The sequence below is a fragment of the Trematomus bernacchii genome, unplaced genomic scaffold, assembly GCF_902827165.1.
Source record: "Trematomus bernacchii unplaced genomic scaffold, fTreBer1.1, whole genome shotgun sequence".
In the NCBI taxonomy this organism is placed as follows: domain Eukaryota; kingdom Metazoa; phylum Chordata; class Actinopteri; order Perciformes; family Nototheniidae; genus Trematomus; species Trematomus bernacchii.
Genome location: NW_022988098.1, coordinates 3,140,678 through 3,156,390, shown reverse-complemented (window position 1 = coordinate 3,156,390; position 15,713 = coordinate 3,140,678). Strand labels below are relative to the sequence as shown.

The 15,713-nt window shown below is 42.1% G+C and overlaps 1 protein-coding gene across 1 annotated transcript in view; it reads left to right on the top strand.

Annotated features, from left to right (window-relative positions):
* The window catches only part of LOC117475418 (cadherin-4-like), a 211,698-nt gene that overhangs the window by 139,462 nt on the left and 56,523 nt on the right, over positions 1–15,713 (top strand). The window contains 1 exon segment of the mRNA XM_034121602.1: positions 3,036–3,218. Coding sequence (XP_033977493.1) covers positions 3,036–3,218 — 183 coding nt within the window.

Sequence of the window (15,713 nt, the reverse complement as noted above, 5' to 3'; positions counted from 1 at the left end):
GATGTCAGCTCCAGGGCCGGGGGCTGCAGGCCTAAAGAATGCCTCAGCAATGTGCCGCCTGCCTGGGAGCAGGGAGCTGCCAGCTGGCCCCGCTGCCTCTGGGTCTCAGGAGCCGCCGGCGCATCGGGGACACACTAACCGACTCCTTGTCATGTTTTCACGCACATACACACACTGGGACACACGCAGACAAATACACCCGCACATATGTTGATGAATTATTTCACACACATGCCTGCATCAAGGTCAGCCGCTCACATGATTTCCCATATGTGCACACAGGCATGGTTGAACATTATGCACAAACTGGATTCATACACACACATTCAAACAGTAAAATCTCCAAAGCTTAATAAGCACCGAGATTTACGGCAGCCCACGGAGAGCTTTATTCCACTTTTTCTTTCTTCCCTTTGTAATTCTGGTATTGTCACGATGCCAACAGCCTGTCATCTGGCATGCTGTTTGATAGTGACAGTCACATGCAGCCACTACGTCGATATCATCCACACGCAGGCTCACAATAAAGGACGTCTCCCTTTCACTGTCTCCCTGCCTCACCCTCTCTCTTATTCATTTTCTTGTTTTGGCAACATTTCCAAAGGAATGTTTGCGCTCGACCAATCGGATGCTTGGACCTCGTTATCGTCGGGCCTGATGGCTGATGGGCTGCATACGTCAGAGCGCTGGTTGGTGTACGGAGCGAGTATTCATTAATTGTGTTTCTCCGCAGATAGAAAAATCAGATACGGACTCAGTCATTAGGCAGCACACTGGAGTGAGCTAGGAGTGCTATCAGATATGTGTCCATATGCACTGACATGGCGACAGTCCTAATGATTCATCATCATCTGCCATAGAGAGTGTTGTTTATCCTCTCTTTTTTTAAAACATGTTTGTTTTCCCTTGTTTCGATTGATCAAACACAGCTTTAGATTCACAGACTAACTGCACCCACATGCCAGTTGGTACCTGTGAGTGTTTTGGATGAGTGGAGACGGAACGAGAGTTATCTTATCTGGGAAAGACATCTGGTCCCCTGGTTCCTCTCTCTGTCCTCTAACCATCCACCCGGTCGGCTGCCCGCTGCAAACACTCAGCCCGACTGTTCAGAGGTCCAGACAGTCCAATCCTCTGAGCTGTGAGTGAAGAGTTAAAACAAAACAGATGGAAAGTAATCCCTGCATTTGCTCAGGCGCAGTTTCCACTCTGCCTCTCTCACAGGCAAAGCAGGTGTAGCCTGTATTGATATGATGAACTGCCGGCCTTTGTTTTGGCATGGGGACGTTTCCAGAGTTGCTTGTGTTGCACACGTTCTCTGTGTTCCAGGTGGGATGAGCTGTGCTTCAGGTGACAGCAGCACATACTGTGTGTGTGTTTGTGTGTGTACAGGGGAGGCAGAGACAACAATAGGATTAGGTGGATTACAGCAATACAACCATCTTACACAGGAGGACACCATCGAGGATAGGGGGGAAAAACACTCAGTCTTTTACACACCCTTCTAACCCTCCTTTCACCAGGAAAGATGAGTTAGAACACAATCTTCTCTCTGCAGCTGTAGCTGGAGGGAGTCATTGCAAAACACCCATACGTTCCCATAAAGGTTTTCCATAATACCGCAGTGCTGTATGATGCAGTTGGTACCTCAACTTTAGAAATAAGAAGTATCCACATCCAAACAAAAGTGCAGAGAAGTCTCTGGTTTCTCTCTGCTGCTCGCCTTGTGATTACACTGGTATTTCATCAATACCTGTTCTATCTGATGCTAGGCCTTCCTTGGGAAAAGTGTAACATTGTTTTCTGTCTACAGCAGGGCAGAGAGGGCAGGGATAGGCACACGCAGCAACCTTCAGGTCTGAAAAAGGGAGCCAATGTGAAACACCAGGTCACAACAGTTCGCTACCACTGTGTTGTTTGGGTGTAGTCCGTGTTTCGTCCTAGAAATGTAACCTTTACTGTGGGGGAAACTTCTGTGGCGCAATGCAGTGGGAGTCACCGACTCAGGAAGGAGACACGGTGAGAGTTGGAGCTTTTGATGTCAAACACTGATGGGTTTATTCAGAGTATCGGCCGGAGGATTCACATCACAAATCACGAGTCAGAGGGTCTGACTTCACGGGAGAGTTGCCACGTCAATTCTGAAGAGCCTCTCTCTATGTTAGACCTTTTAACTGGTTCACAGAGAGAAATCAACATCTCTGAAGGAGTAGACTACACAGCTGGGAACACTGAATCACTTGCGTCCGACACTTATGGCCTCAAAGATTTCACACCTTAGAGTCCACAAACACCGATAAAGAAGTGCCTCAGTGTTCTCACAACAATTACCATTCGTGCCAGACAAGTTGACCGGTCACAAACTGGTAACAACAACACATATGGCACCAATGCCTTTCCTTAAAGGAGATAACCGACGTCAGAGTAGATCATAAAACGTCACAGAGCAAAAGGTTAGATATCTAGAAGAATTATTCCTTAACATTTACAAAGTGTGTTTTTTTGTTCATGAGGGTTATATTTTCATCACCTAAAGAATTGAACCGTGGTCACTGTTGGATCCAAAAAACAAGATTGTTAAAAACGCCAAGGTTTCAAACCTGTGTGTCAAGAAACGGTGGCTAAGCTACGTCTCCTTCCTACATTCAGTCTAAAAAAAGTCTGATTTGTTTATAAAAATCTATGCGGGGATGCAGACAAAGCAAAGCACCTCTGTGGACAGAACCCAGCCACGTAGCCTCGGGGTGGTCTTAGCAGGCTAAGAGTGTCCTGCCAAAAGCCTCATGAAATGTGATTCAGCCGTATTCAGAAAAATGTCCTTGTGTTTGTCACCCTGTCGCTCTTCCAAAACGGGCTCATTGTCAGCGTGACATCCAGAATTACATTTTCAATTTTGGCAGAGGGAAAAAGAGGGAATTTATTTTTTACAACACTTTATAGCTTCATCTTCCAACCTGTCGCAGCAACATGGCATTCTTAATATAATAACATGCGAGATGGAGCATCTTATTAAATGTTTATGTTTTTCTTTTCAGGTTGGCATTGAAGAAATGCTGTCAAGAGCCTGGGACTCCCAACCCCGAGTTATCAAGTTCACACGAAAACATCAGAGGAGCTCCTCCGTCAATGGGCTAAGGCGACAGAAGAGAGACTGGGTCATCCCGCCTATCAATGTGCCTGAAAACTCCCGAGGACCCTTCCCTCACATGCTTGTCAGAGTGAGTGACAGTTTGAATAATTCCATCAAACACCACACATGACAACACTTTTATAACTTGATTTTGCTAAGGGAAACGCTAAGATAGGTAGACAACACTTTTATAACTTGATTTTGCTAAGGGAAACACTAAGATAGGTAGACAACCCTTTTATTGTTTCTCAGTTTTTACTTGGGTCAGCCAGGGGAGAAGAGTGGGTATATAGAGTCATATTTCTTATAATCACCATGAGGCCAAGAGACACAACGTTCTGCTATTTTCTATCAAGCACACCCAGCAGGCTAAAAGCGCTGCTCTTGTCTCCGATTTAAGTCCTGATGCCAGGTGATTTGTCTGCTCTGCCTCTGGGTGCCACAGATAGGAAAAAAATCATCCTCGCTTGGAAAGCACACAAATATGCACTTCATACTTGGTTTCAGAAAAATAGATCTATGGATTACTCAGGAGTATTCTCTCTCAGTGTGGTGTTCCTGCATCTGTATTGATGGCTTAAGTGTTTTTCACATCACAGTGCATCCATTTGGAGATCTGAATCGATGGGTGATCATGACATCCATATTGTTTTGAGGCTGGGGAGACCAAACACTTTTACAGATCAATAAGTGTTGAAAAATGCTTTAGTGTTTTCGTTATCAAAGTAGTTAACTATATTTGTTTGATTTGCTCTGAAAGATGCTAATGATTTGATACTAAGATGTGCACATATCAATACATTAAGTATTAGAAGAAGTATTCATTGCTTAACAGTATTCAAGGGGTTACGTTTATGAACAGTGTCGATGGACAGTTTACACGGGATTATGATCCAATACATACAATTCAAAACATCTAGTTACATTTTTTTCTCATGGCATTTCTTACGCCTTTATTCTGTAGATAAAGAAGAGATAGGTAACACTTATACAACTTCAATCCTCAGAGAGGAGTTTTTTTTTGGACAGGGTGTAATACTCATTTTAGTTCATTTACAAAACAGATGATACCGAAGGGGGATAAAATGAGAAAAACAAATACAATTTATTTTCAATTTAACTTGTTCACATTCAGTCAGTATATTCCCTGTCATTACATTACAAGTTACAGAGGAAAAAGACACAATATCTGTGTATTTATGAAGTCACCAACAACAATATATTATTGTACTATATTATTATAATGATGAACAATAGAGACTGCTTGTTAGTATGACAGTAGTAACGATGGTGATGATGATGATGATGATTATTATTCGTTTCTCGCGGAGTACTGAGGCAATCAAATTCAGGTTTTGCATAAACAGGATGATGGCTTCTCCTGTTTTCTGAAAGTAGGATAAGGTGTTTACATGTGCAGACACATAAATGAGACACTCTAAAAACCTGATCAAAAACTATTTATACATGTCCATTTAAACGCAGTCTGAACGTTTAAAACCACTCCATCTTGTAGTAATATCATCTAAAGATACAGACTTCTTATACTGTAATGAAAAGTAGAACAACTTGAATGTCCTACCTTAGCAATGAATGAAATGTTGGGCCTGATGCTTGGACTAAGAAAGGTTCCTGGGCAGAATCACTGCGGGAATCTGTTACATCATATGCAGCTTCATCACGGTGTAGATTCAAGATTAAAGACAGGAAAATATGTTCACCTCCAGTTAGACACTCACTCTGCCTTCATTAGCTGCCTGAATATGAAAGAGAAACTAAATGGCGCTACAGTGGAAAGTCTGCACTATTTATAGTACAAATAGTCATTGTCATCAAACGTTGGGAAGGTAGTCAATAGGGATTTAGATTATAGCATTCCAACATCATTTCCCCCCTGAATTATGCAATGAATTATGAAAATACAGCACACAGGGAAAAATATCAAAGAATTGGATGCATATTTGACGGCCATAATTAAAATGTATAGACTGCAATAAATAATTAATTCTTACTGAAATTGACTTAAAAGGGTGTAGAAGTAGTAGTATTCTGACAGTAACTATGTTTCTGTACATATGAATATTTTAAAAGGGTGTTAAAAGGATTTAATTTTCTCCTGCATATTATTCACAATTCTCACAATAAAGAAAAAAGGTTTTACCCAACATGCATGTATGTAACCGGTGGATAACAGCAAACATTAGAAGTAAGGAGAATCTAAAGCAAGTTTCCCATGAAGGCATCACACTGAGCTGTGTGCTGCTCCTCTAAACTCTCCTCACTCGATGCCTCTTATCAGACGCCCAGACAGACGTGCAGCTTTCTGCTGGCATTTCTCACACACATATATACACTGACATACACACACAAAGTCCCTTACGCCCATTTGTACAGCGAGGCTTACACTCCCGGATTACGGAAATCGCCTTTCACCAATGTGTCGGCAAGAGGACAGATTTTCCACCAAAGAAGGAAACACTCAAGCTCGCACAAAACACACACACAGCGGACCGTGGAGTGTCAGGGGAGGCACCTAATTGTGCTGCCCTGCTGGAGAAATGGACCCTCTTTCATCCCCCCTTTCACATGTCGGGTGTTCGATGGTTGGATTAAACCTCAAGGGCTTCCTTTGTGTGTGTGGCCGTGTGAGTGGTGAGGTGTACTCTCTGTGTGTGTGTGTGTGTGTGTGTCTTCCAGCGCTACTGTATGTGAGCACAATATAGGTGTGTCTAAGCCCTCGGTCGTAGCTGAAAGCAGTGCACCATGGGGGTTGTGACTCATGCTGTCTCTCTGCAACACAACTCTCCGTTCTGACAGGCAGCCGAGGAGACATCGGTGGGGATTTCGTGCTCTTTCTGGCTGCTCTCAGAAGCGGCCAAGAACAACCTTTTGCATTTCATTTTAGGACACAGCATCTCTCCTGCGCTGCGGTAAACTCTTTGAGTTATCTTCACCTGTGTTTCTACACTCCAGCCATCAAACAGTCGGGTTCTCCGGGTTTGAAAAAATCCAATTAACCCTCGAAGTGTAATTAGCAAGCATCAAAAGGCTGAAATGGCGTGCGGAGGAGCGGTAGTGGTGTTTCTCTTTGATTCACTGCTAGTGGAGAAAGAGCAGCCAGCATGTCACTGAGTATAAAAGAGAGGCTAATGTGGCTCTGCTGCTGTAGGGTATTTCAATAATCCTGGGCAAATCCAATTCCACATACAAAAGAAAGTCTCTGCTGATTTAATTGTAAATATTAATTCATATGATCATAAAGCTTTCATTAATTCATTCGTTGTCATTATGTAATATTTATAGCACTATTGAGGTGCCAGCGTATTATGGTACTACCATCATCATCTCAGCTCTTTTGGCTCAGATGGAAATATTCTGGTTCAGCTTCTGAAAGCTAATTTCACTTCCTCCAAACAAAGAGAAAAAAGAAGCTCTTTCTCAGTCAGACACACCAACAGAGTGCCAATCCCCTGCTGGCCATTTTCCCCTTGACATGTGCAATTCAGTCATGACAAACCACAAGTGGCGCAGCTTTGATGCCATTGATTTACTATTGTGCTCAAATGCAATATGCGTCAAAGCTTTCCCTGTCACGCTATTTGACATGACAGATGCAAGTGCGGCGGAAATGGAGAGCTAGACTTAAATGGATTCTGATGTAGATGGCGTAAACTACTTATTTTGAGAAACTCTAAAGGGGGGAAATGGAAAAGGGAGAAAGGGGGACAGGCTGAGATGGAAAAAAGAAAAGAGAAGACAGAAAGTCTTTGGGTAGTGCTGTAAATCTGCAGGGTGAGCGAGGCCAACATTAGTTTCAGGCCATTTGTGGCATTCTCATCTCGACCGTCTCCTGCAGCACCTACACTGGGGCCAATGAGGCACAACTGATGGAAAGCAGTCTGAACATAGGAGAGAAAAGGCCCTCCTTTCATTTACCCAGGCCTCAAACACTGGCTCCCTCTCTGACCCACGGTTAGGACAAGGAAACGGACGATACGAGCTGAAAATAATTGAGCCCGTTGTGGATAGATATTTTACTATTAAATGATTCCAAAGCCTGCTGAAAGACACAAGTCTGTGTTTGCGGTTTCTTCTCGTCTCTGCAGGACTCCATGTCCTTTCCATGAAGCTCAATGGAACCGTAATGATATGTGTAATATAGTCTTTATCATACATTCACATTCTTGTAGAAAAATAAAGGTCTCAAGGTGAATGGGTGAACCGGCCGATTAAAGTCCACATCAGTATGATTTGGTTCACCTCGTTATTTTTGAATAGCTCATTATGGTTGTGCTTATGGGTAATATAATAAGGTGCAATGCAGTGTTGAATGTGTCACAGACACAATATCCGAGGGCTCCTCATTTAGAGGGATTTTATCAAAAGCGAACATATGCACACAAAACCAAAACAAATGTTTAACCTCTCAAGTAAACTTTGCACAAACATAAAAACTTGCTACTTACTTGAGAAACAGGAGGAATACCTGGCTCGCTATTGGTTTTATTGTTTGGCTTAATATGTGTGATATATACCATATTTGTGTGTGTGGGAACACGTTAACTCAATGATTGTGTAATGTCTGCACTGCTGTTTGCTTGGTACGCAAAATGAAAACACGGAGGTTTATTTACAACCTCATATTGCACAGTGTATTTCATTACAGCTTATAATGAGCTTGTAATACGCTTTTTGGATCGACTTGTTTTCTCTGCAGTTTTATTGCATCCCTTGTGCATTGAAATTCATAGTGCCCTAGTGCCTAGTTTGTGTGTGTGGGTGCACATGTGTGTGTTTGTGTATGGGTGTTTCCAGGTAGTAGCACAAAAAGAACACCAGTACAGTTTATTACATTATTCAAGACAAAATGTATCTACACTTAACGCTTAATAAAAGTCTTCGGCCGAATAATAAAGGTTTTTCCATCAATTACTTATAACCATGTTTACGCTTGGAAAGCAATTGTAGTCACATTCCTCTTCTGAAGGAAGCAGTGATGGAAGTGCAGGACAAACAACAAAGGCATGGCCAATGCATGAACTTCAAACAAACAAATGAATCTTCACTAACCTATAGCATAATACCACCGCCAAGGCCGCTCCATACATGTCAAATGATGCATGCATGTTACCTGTGTTTTAAGTGTTTGTTGATTAATGCCCGAGGAGTGCATATGGAAATGAGCTATTAGCTAAAATCTTGCATACATCATATCTTCTCTTTTTGAGATTAATGTATTTCATGCATGTTCTCTGTTCAATAAAGACATTAAGCAAAGTCAAACAAAAGCTCCAAAATGTAACGGCTGCTTTCTTGGAGCATGCTCCTCCAAGTTTAATGAAATTCAAACCTGTAATTTCTTTGTAATCCTGATGAAAAATAGACAAGCAACAAATAAACTGAAAACAAATGCTCTTTGCGGCAGGTAGTTATTTACTCAAAATCATCTGTTGTCTGATTAAACGAATTGATTTGCAGGGAGTTGTTACTCTTTCATATGGTAGTATGATTTCCAGTGGTCTCAGACATGATGTTCTTTCTCAATAGTTTTTAAGTTGTGCATTTAAATATAGAATGATATGACTGGTAGCACTGTCCATAAGTGAAGTGCTATCAGGAGTCATATCACCCCGTGTTACACTGTTCATCTTTAGTGAGGGGAAAGTCTTGAACATGACATGTTGACATGATGTCAGAACTTACAAGATGTCTGCGCTTATACTCAAAGGTGTGAACGTGTTATATCATGGGGAGTTTGACTCTGCAACAGCAGAAGTCTGTGGATTCATTGGGTTCAAGCTGTTTGGATTCTGCAGTGACTCACTCTTCTGGTTCAGTTGTCTCCGTCATTTCACGATTGTACCAAGAGCTTCTTCTTTGTCTCACGTTTTTTGCCCAAATTTCTGCAATATGTAAACGCAGGGGACTCAGGTGACACGTTGTATAATTCTGTCACAATGAAATCAAACAGAAATAAAACATGAGTAAAGGCAAAAAAGTATGCCGTACTAAACCACCCCAATCTTCATGACTGAGCTGTACAATATGAACAAATCATTTCCCCTGTGTATTGACAGAAGGTAAAGATTATCATTTAATTAACCATAACCATTACAGCACCTCAAAATGACTCTAATAATTCAGTCTGTAAGTTCTTATAAGATGGCACTTAATGCCAATAGAGCTACTTAGCTTTAGTTCATGCAATCAGTTAGTCATAACATCTCAACTAAGCGTTGTTTATCAAGTCTAAGTGCATCGTCTTTCTGTCAGTTAAGCTGTCAGCTTCCATAAGCAGACCGAGTTTGTTGACGTGTCTCGTTCTGGTTTAAATCGGGACACCCTTCACTCCTTTTTCTCCTGACACGATCCTCAGAGCGTGTCCCAGAATCCAGGAGCTTCTTATTGCTGACTCATCCACAAAAACAACAAGGTCTCCAGGAATAAAGTTTCCTTTAATCTTGTCCCACATATTTGACTTTTTCATGATGGAGAAGTACCGTCTAGGTAAAACTACAACAAGAGTACAACTTCTGTAGTTGGAGCGGTCTGGAAAGCAAGGTGCAGTTTTCAGCTCTAGCAAATGATTGATTTTATTTCTTCCGCACACATTTTTTTATAATTCTGAACTTGGATCAGGTTCACGGCAGCACCAGCAGACACATGACTCAATTGCAACACTCAAAAACAGACTATTGAAATAAAACGTTTTTATTTGAATGCAGGGTTCAATACACGGGTAAGCAGGCAAAGGTATGCAAAAATCCTAAGAAACAACTTGAGTCTAAAGAAAGTGAAGAGCGGTCGAATAAACACTTGTTTAGCTAAAAAAGAAATATATGATTGAAACACAAACTGTAATGAAAAGATTCAAGCTGCGGTTTTAGGAAGGTTTGTAACTGTAAAAGGGCCCTATTATGCTTTCCTGTAGTGTGTTGCATAGGTTTTGAGCATGTAAATGTTCTGCAAAGGCTAAACTCCCGAAGTTGCTTCTATGCTATTGGCTAGCACTCCAATACATTGTACGTGATAGGCCAAGGGGCGCGGCATCTCTAAGCGGTGGACCAATCACGACAAAGCTGTCCATCTAACCAATCAGAGCAGCCTGGGCTCTGGTTTCAGACACAGGGTGAAAAGGGGTGCTGCAGTACAGACAGTAAGAGAAAAATAAAGAGCTTTTTGAACATTAAAGCACGGAGACAGGTCACAGTAGACTCCACTCAGTAGAGGCACAAAGTACATACAGTAAATTAACCTTGAAATGAGCACAATAGGGCCTTTGAAAATGGAGAGATGGCTATAATAAGGGTTGGTCAAATTCTGTAAATGCTACTGTACAAGAAGAGGTTTTCATGCTGCTTTTTAAGATCTCTTTTAGTAAAGGTAAAACTGGACTATCGTTTGTAAGCATTGAGATAATGTTATCCCACCGTTCCTTAATAATAACCTTGGAATAAATTACTCAGCAATTTGAAAAACAGTAGCTTTTGTTCTCGGCAGGTTCCCCCAGCTCTACAGAAATGTAAAGATTTTTTATCTCTCTGTTTCAGTTTTATGGCCCACAAACTTTTACTTTCAGCTCTCTCATTAACTTCCTTTCCAGCCGACGCCAGCAGCCTTCAGCAAAAAACCCTCTGCACTACCTGCCCGGCACAAACAAAGCTGTCAGACAAAGTTAGAGAGTAGTGGACAGCAATTATGGTCTAAAGCAAATATTCAAGATTCAAGATTCAAGATATTTATTGTCATATGCACAGTAAACAGACAGTTACACCGTACAATGAAAATCTTACTTTGCTAGTCCACCCTACGCAAGTAAAATACAAGAATATGAAAATACTTAGAAAAAACAAATAAGTTTGGCACAAGGCGACAGCAGCATAAAAGGGCACATAAGTAGCAGCAGTTTAAAATATATTTAAATAGTGTCAAATCAAATCAAATCAAGTTTTATTTATATAGCACATTTTTAAAACGATTTTTGGTCGAGCCAAAGTGCTGTACATATAATAATTACCTTACAGTAAGGACACTTTACAGAAAATACAACAGCACAGTATATAAATAGTTGTATTGCACATGGTTCACAGTGTATAAAATAAAATATTGCACGGCAGACAACAGGTGCACTATGCATTGTTAAAGTAGGTAGTGCAAATATATCTAGATATTATGCACCCATAGTGGAACGTACCAGGTGTATTATATAGATTAGCCTCAGGCCTTAGCTGAGTGTTCAAGGTAGTACATCTCAGCCTTGTGAGAATTTTCCCACAAACCCAATTCTCTTTCAGCATAAAAAGAGTGTCTATGTGTAAACATCCTTGCACTTTTTGTTTGTGTCTGTGTACTCTTTGTGCCTTTCTGTTGTCTCTGTATTTGAGCGTGCTCGTCATTCTCGAACATCCCCAGTCGGACAATTAGAAAGTGACAGTCCCATTAGAGCCAGCCCAGCGGTACAAAGGCTGTGTGCTGCTGTGAGTGACACAAAGCTCAGCCTCTCACTAAATAACTGTCAGTCTGCCCCCTCCACTCTGACCCCTCTGGCAGCCTCCCCCCGAGCCTCTCCAGCTCCCCTCTGGACTCTCATTGGCAGCCTTCGAAAGCTCCCTGAGCCAAGCATGGCCCTTCTTTCAAGCCTGGCCTCCAACTGATTGGTTGGACCCCACTAGCCTTAGGCACACCAGAAGGGCTTTCAACTGGCCTCAGGGTGCTGCTGATTGGCCACGCTGTCAGGGACGCGTGTCCCAGATGGGAGTGTGTGGCAGCAGCTTCGTTTGAAGGATGCAATTTGACAATACCGGTAGGTGGAGAGAGAAAGTGCCAGAGCTGCAGAAAGCTCCTCGCCGCCCCGCCCTTCATATCTCTCTCTTGATGCCGCTGTCTTTCCCTTTAGTCAGCCTTCCAGCAGCCAACCATGTCTTCACTGTAATTACATTGTGGGACATGTCTCTGTGCATGGTGGTTTACCTATCTTCCGTGTGTTGGTAAGCCTTTGGGTAGAGCAGGAGAATGGTGCTATTTAACGAGTTGAGACTCTCCAGGGGTCTGCGGCGAGTTTTGGGCGGGTAAGACGAGAACGCCGGCCTCTGCCTCCTCCATTCCCTATCGCTGAATCTCTTTATAGAGGAGAGAATGGCTGTATTTGCTCTATTCTTCTCCCCACGCTGTGAATCAGGGGAATTAATGCAATTGTTAATGCAGAGAGACCGCTGGTACATTTCAACAGGATTCTCGGCTCTCGCAGAGCTCATCTAAATTGCCTGGCTAATGCTGTAATTGGGTTTGTGAGTCACTTCTTAACTTCCATTAATATTTGTTCTCCTTCTAATTACCCTCTTTTTCCGATCCTACATTTCATTCCTCTGTCTGGTTAATGGTCTGAGGTGCAGGCAGGGAGGTGCGCGTGTGTGCACGCACGCTGGAGAAGGCATCTAATCTATTTTAGAGTAGATACAAAATGTAAAAGCGGTGGAATTTCTTTCTGTCATTCTTCGTAACGACGAATGACAGACAGGATGGAGTTGGAGGTTATTCAAGTTAAAGGGAAGAGACAGATAGCGGTCAACATTTTTAAGGAAAACCTCCAGATATCTGTGCTCCATATGAGGATTTAAGACTTATATACATTTTTGTTATAAAGAGAACAAACTTTAATTTGAAGGTTATTTATTGAAAAGGCTGCGGGCATTTAAAAGGCTCTCTGCTGTTCATTAAAAGAGATATTTTTGAGGATGCCTCCGCTTTCCCAGATGTTGCCTTCTAAGCTTCTTCCCTCTTTTCACACTCACCTATAACTGGATTGTCTTTTCCTCTTATACATCACATTAAAATAGCTCCTCTGGAGGATGGAAAAACATCAACGCCAAAAGCTTTCAGTGTTGTTCCCTCTGAATTGTGTAGCTAAAATAAAAGTCCCACTCTATTATCCTTAAATCCAAATCCACTTCACAGAAGCATTACCTCAGGTAACCTCAGGAACTCCAAGGATTCATTTGACCCTGTTTGAAAGTAGAGAAGAGTAACAGTGTCAGGACCAGAGCAGACAAACGCTCCTCGGGTGGAGACTCTTGCTCGTTGGTATTGATGGGAGTCTCGCTGTGTCCCTCCCACTGGGAGCATTGGTGGGAGGTTAGTGCAGGAGGGTGAGAGACAGAAAGAGATAGCCAGCAGCCCAAACACAGACAGAATGGGACAAGACGTCAAATGAAAGAGACGGTACAGAAGAATCTCCACGGAGCTTGGTTCATTTCCCATTCGGTTTCTGATTCATAATGGAGCAGCATGGCCGTGTGGCGAGGCCCAGACGTTATGAATATCAGGGATAACTGTGTGCGACGGTGGCTGTCGCTGGCTCTCACTTGAGGCATATTAAAGCTGAGCCCTGTGCAGATTCTCTTTCACAGACCTCCTATGTGACTATTTGTAAAACCATTCCCTTCTCATGACACCATTAAATGACAGATTTTACCCCTCTTTATCGCCACTCCCGCTCGTAAGGTTGTTATTGTATTTTGTAGGAGGGAAAGTTTGAAGGCTGGCAAAATAACGTAAGGTCCTTTATTTTCTTCCTTTTTTGTCAGCGTCTCTGTGTCTTTTATCTTCTGCCTTATGTCTCTTCCCCTGTCATTTTGTTGCACGTCTGTGTGTATGGCCTATCAGATTATTTGAATTCCTGTGCCCCGTTAGCTTTGAAGAGTGACAAGCACACAGCAGGAAGTATCAAAGCAATGCAAAACTGAAATTTAAGAGAAAGTTAAAAAGCATGTAGTTTTGCCATTTCCCTCATGTTCAACAAAGAGAGAACACGTACTGTATAACAGCGGGGAAAGATGAGACATTATCAAACACAGCGATTTTCAAGGCAGCCTGTGTAGTTTGCAGTTGCACAGATGCTTTTGATAGTGCTGTTTAACATATCAGTTTACCCATCCACAGTTACTCATGTTAGCAGCTATTCCAGCATTGCCACGAGTGCAAAGGTTTGTTGTCAGATCTGAATATTTTAAACCCAGTGGTAACACTGAAGTGAGGCTGCTCAAGATAGGAACATCTGTAGTCTATTCCAGCACCAAAGTGTCATTTTCTCTCTTTAAAACCACTCACAAAGGTGCCAGACCTGCTGAGAAACTAGGAAAAACACAAAACAAAGTGAAGCATATTTTAAGACTGTTAAATAGCATGCCAGCAGTTCCACAAATTGACAGGCTGCAGCTTAAAAAGGAGCAGTAAAGCAAATAGAAATTAGATGTATAATCTTGCAGCTGAAATTACTGGAAATTCAGAATACTTGAGGGAAATTTCCAGGGGGAAGAGTATGAGGGCATCAAAGAGCAAATTAGATATATTTATCTCTTAAACCCTGTTCAGAAGTGTGAGAAAACGTATGATAGTTTTCTGCTTAAACTGAATCCCCATGATGAACCAGCCATTAGGTGCTTTGATATGAATACCTCCAACTTATGCTCCCTTGAACCCTTTGCTTTATTACTTAAAGGGGACCTATCATGCAAAATGCACTTTTGTACGTCTTTAATACATGAATATGTGTCCCCGGTGTGTCAGGGAACTCACCAAGTGTCAGAAAACACAACCATCTCTATTTTCCTGCATACCCAAATCTCTAAAAACGGGGCTGCAACGGATCTGATACAGATTTGAAATTGTTCTGACGTCAGAAACGGGGTGCTCTGCCTATATGGGCAACTCTCCACCTATCAGAGGAATGGGGGGTTGGGCCACGGCCACGGCCATTGCCGCTCGAAAGCGCTGGAGACGCTGTAGTACATATGCCAGGCCTGTAAGTGGCGCTGTAGTCTGCCACAAAAGCAGCGAAGAAGACTTCTCACAGAATCGGCCCTTGCAAAGACAGGGCTGGAAAAGAGCAAATAGAGCGAAATGAGGCATGGCTAAAATGCATGATCTGTTTGGTATTTTGAAAAAAAACTTCACAGACATGTTTTATATAGGTATGGCCTTACAATATATTATTCAAATATAGCATGATAGGTCCACTTTAAAGGAGACATGTGAGGCTCACTTTCAGGTTTATATTCGTATTTTGGATTGAAGTAGAACATGTTTTCAAAGCTTTTACAGTATGTTAAAACAAAACGTCATTTTCTCATAATTTCTGTAAGATAAAACCTGATTCACACTGTCTGAAAAGCTGTCTTTTATCTCTTAAAAAGGACATTATGCTAATGTTCAGGTTGAATGTTGTGCCTCTACTGTGACATGTCTCCATGCTTTAATGTTCAAAAAGGTCTCTATTGTTCTCATACTGCCTGTGCTGCAGCACCTCTTTTCACCCTCTGTCTGAAACCAGAGCCCAGTCTGCTCTGATTGGTTAGCTGGCCGGCTTTGTTGTGATTGGTCAACAGCCTAGAGATGTCCCGCCACATAGCATATCACAAAAAGTGTGTTGGAGCGCTAGCTAATAGACAAGCAAGTGTTTCATAGTGATGTCACTATGTTACGCAAGTAAACAAAGGAGTCAAATGGAGCTGTTTCAGGCAGGGAGAGAGTGTGTGGGAGAGAAACTCCCTCTGGAGGGATTAACAGACCATTTACATGCGCAAAA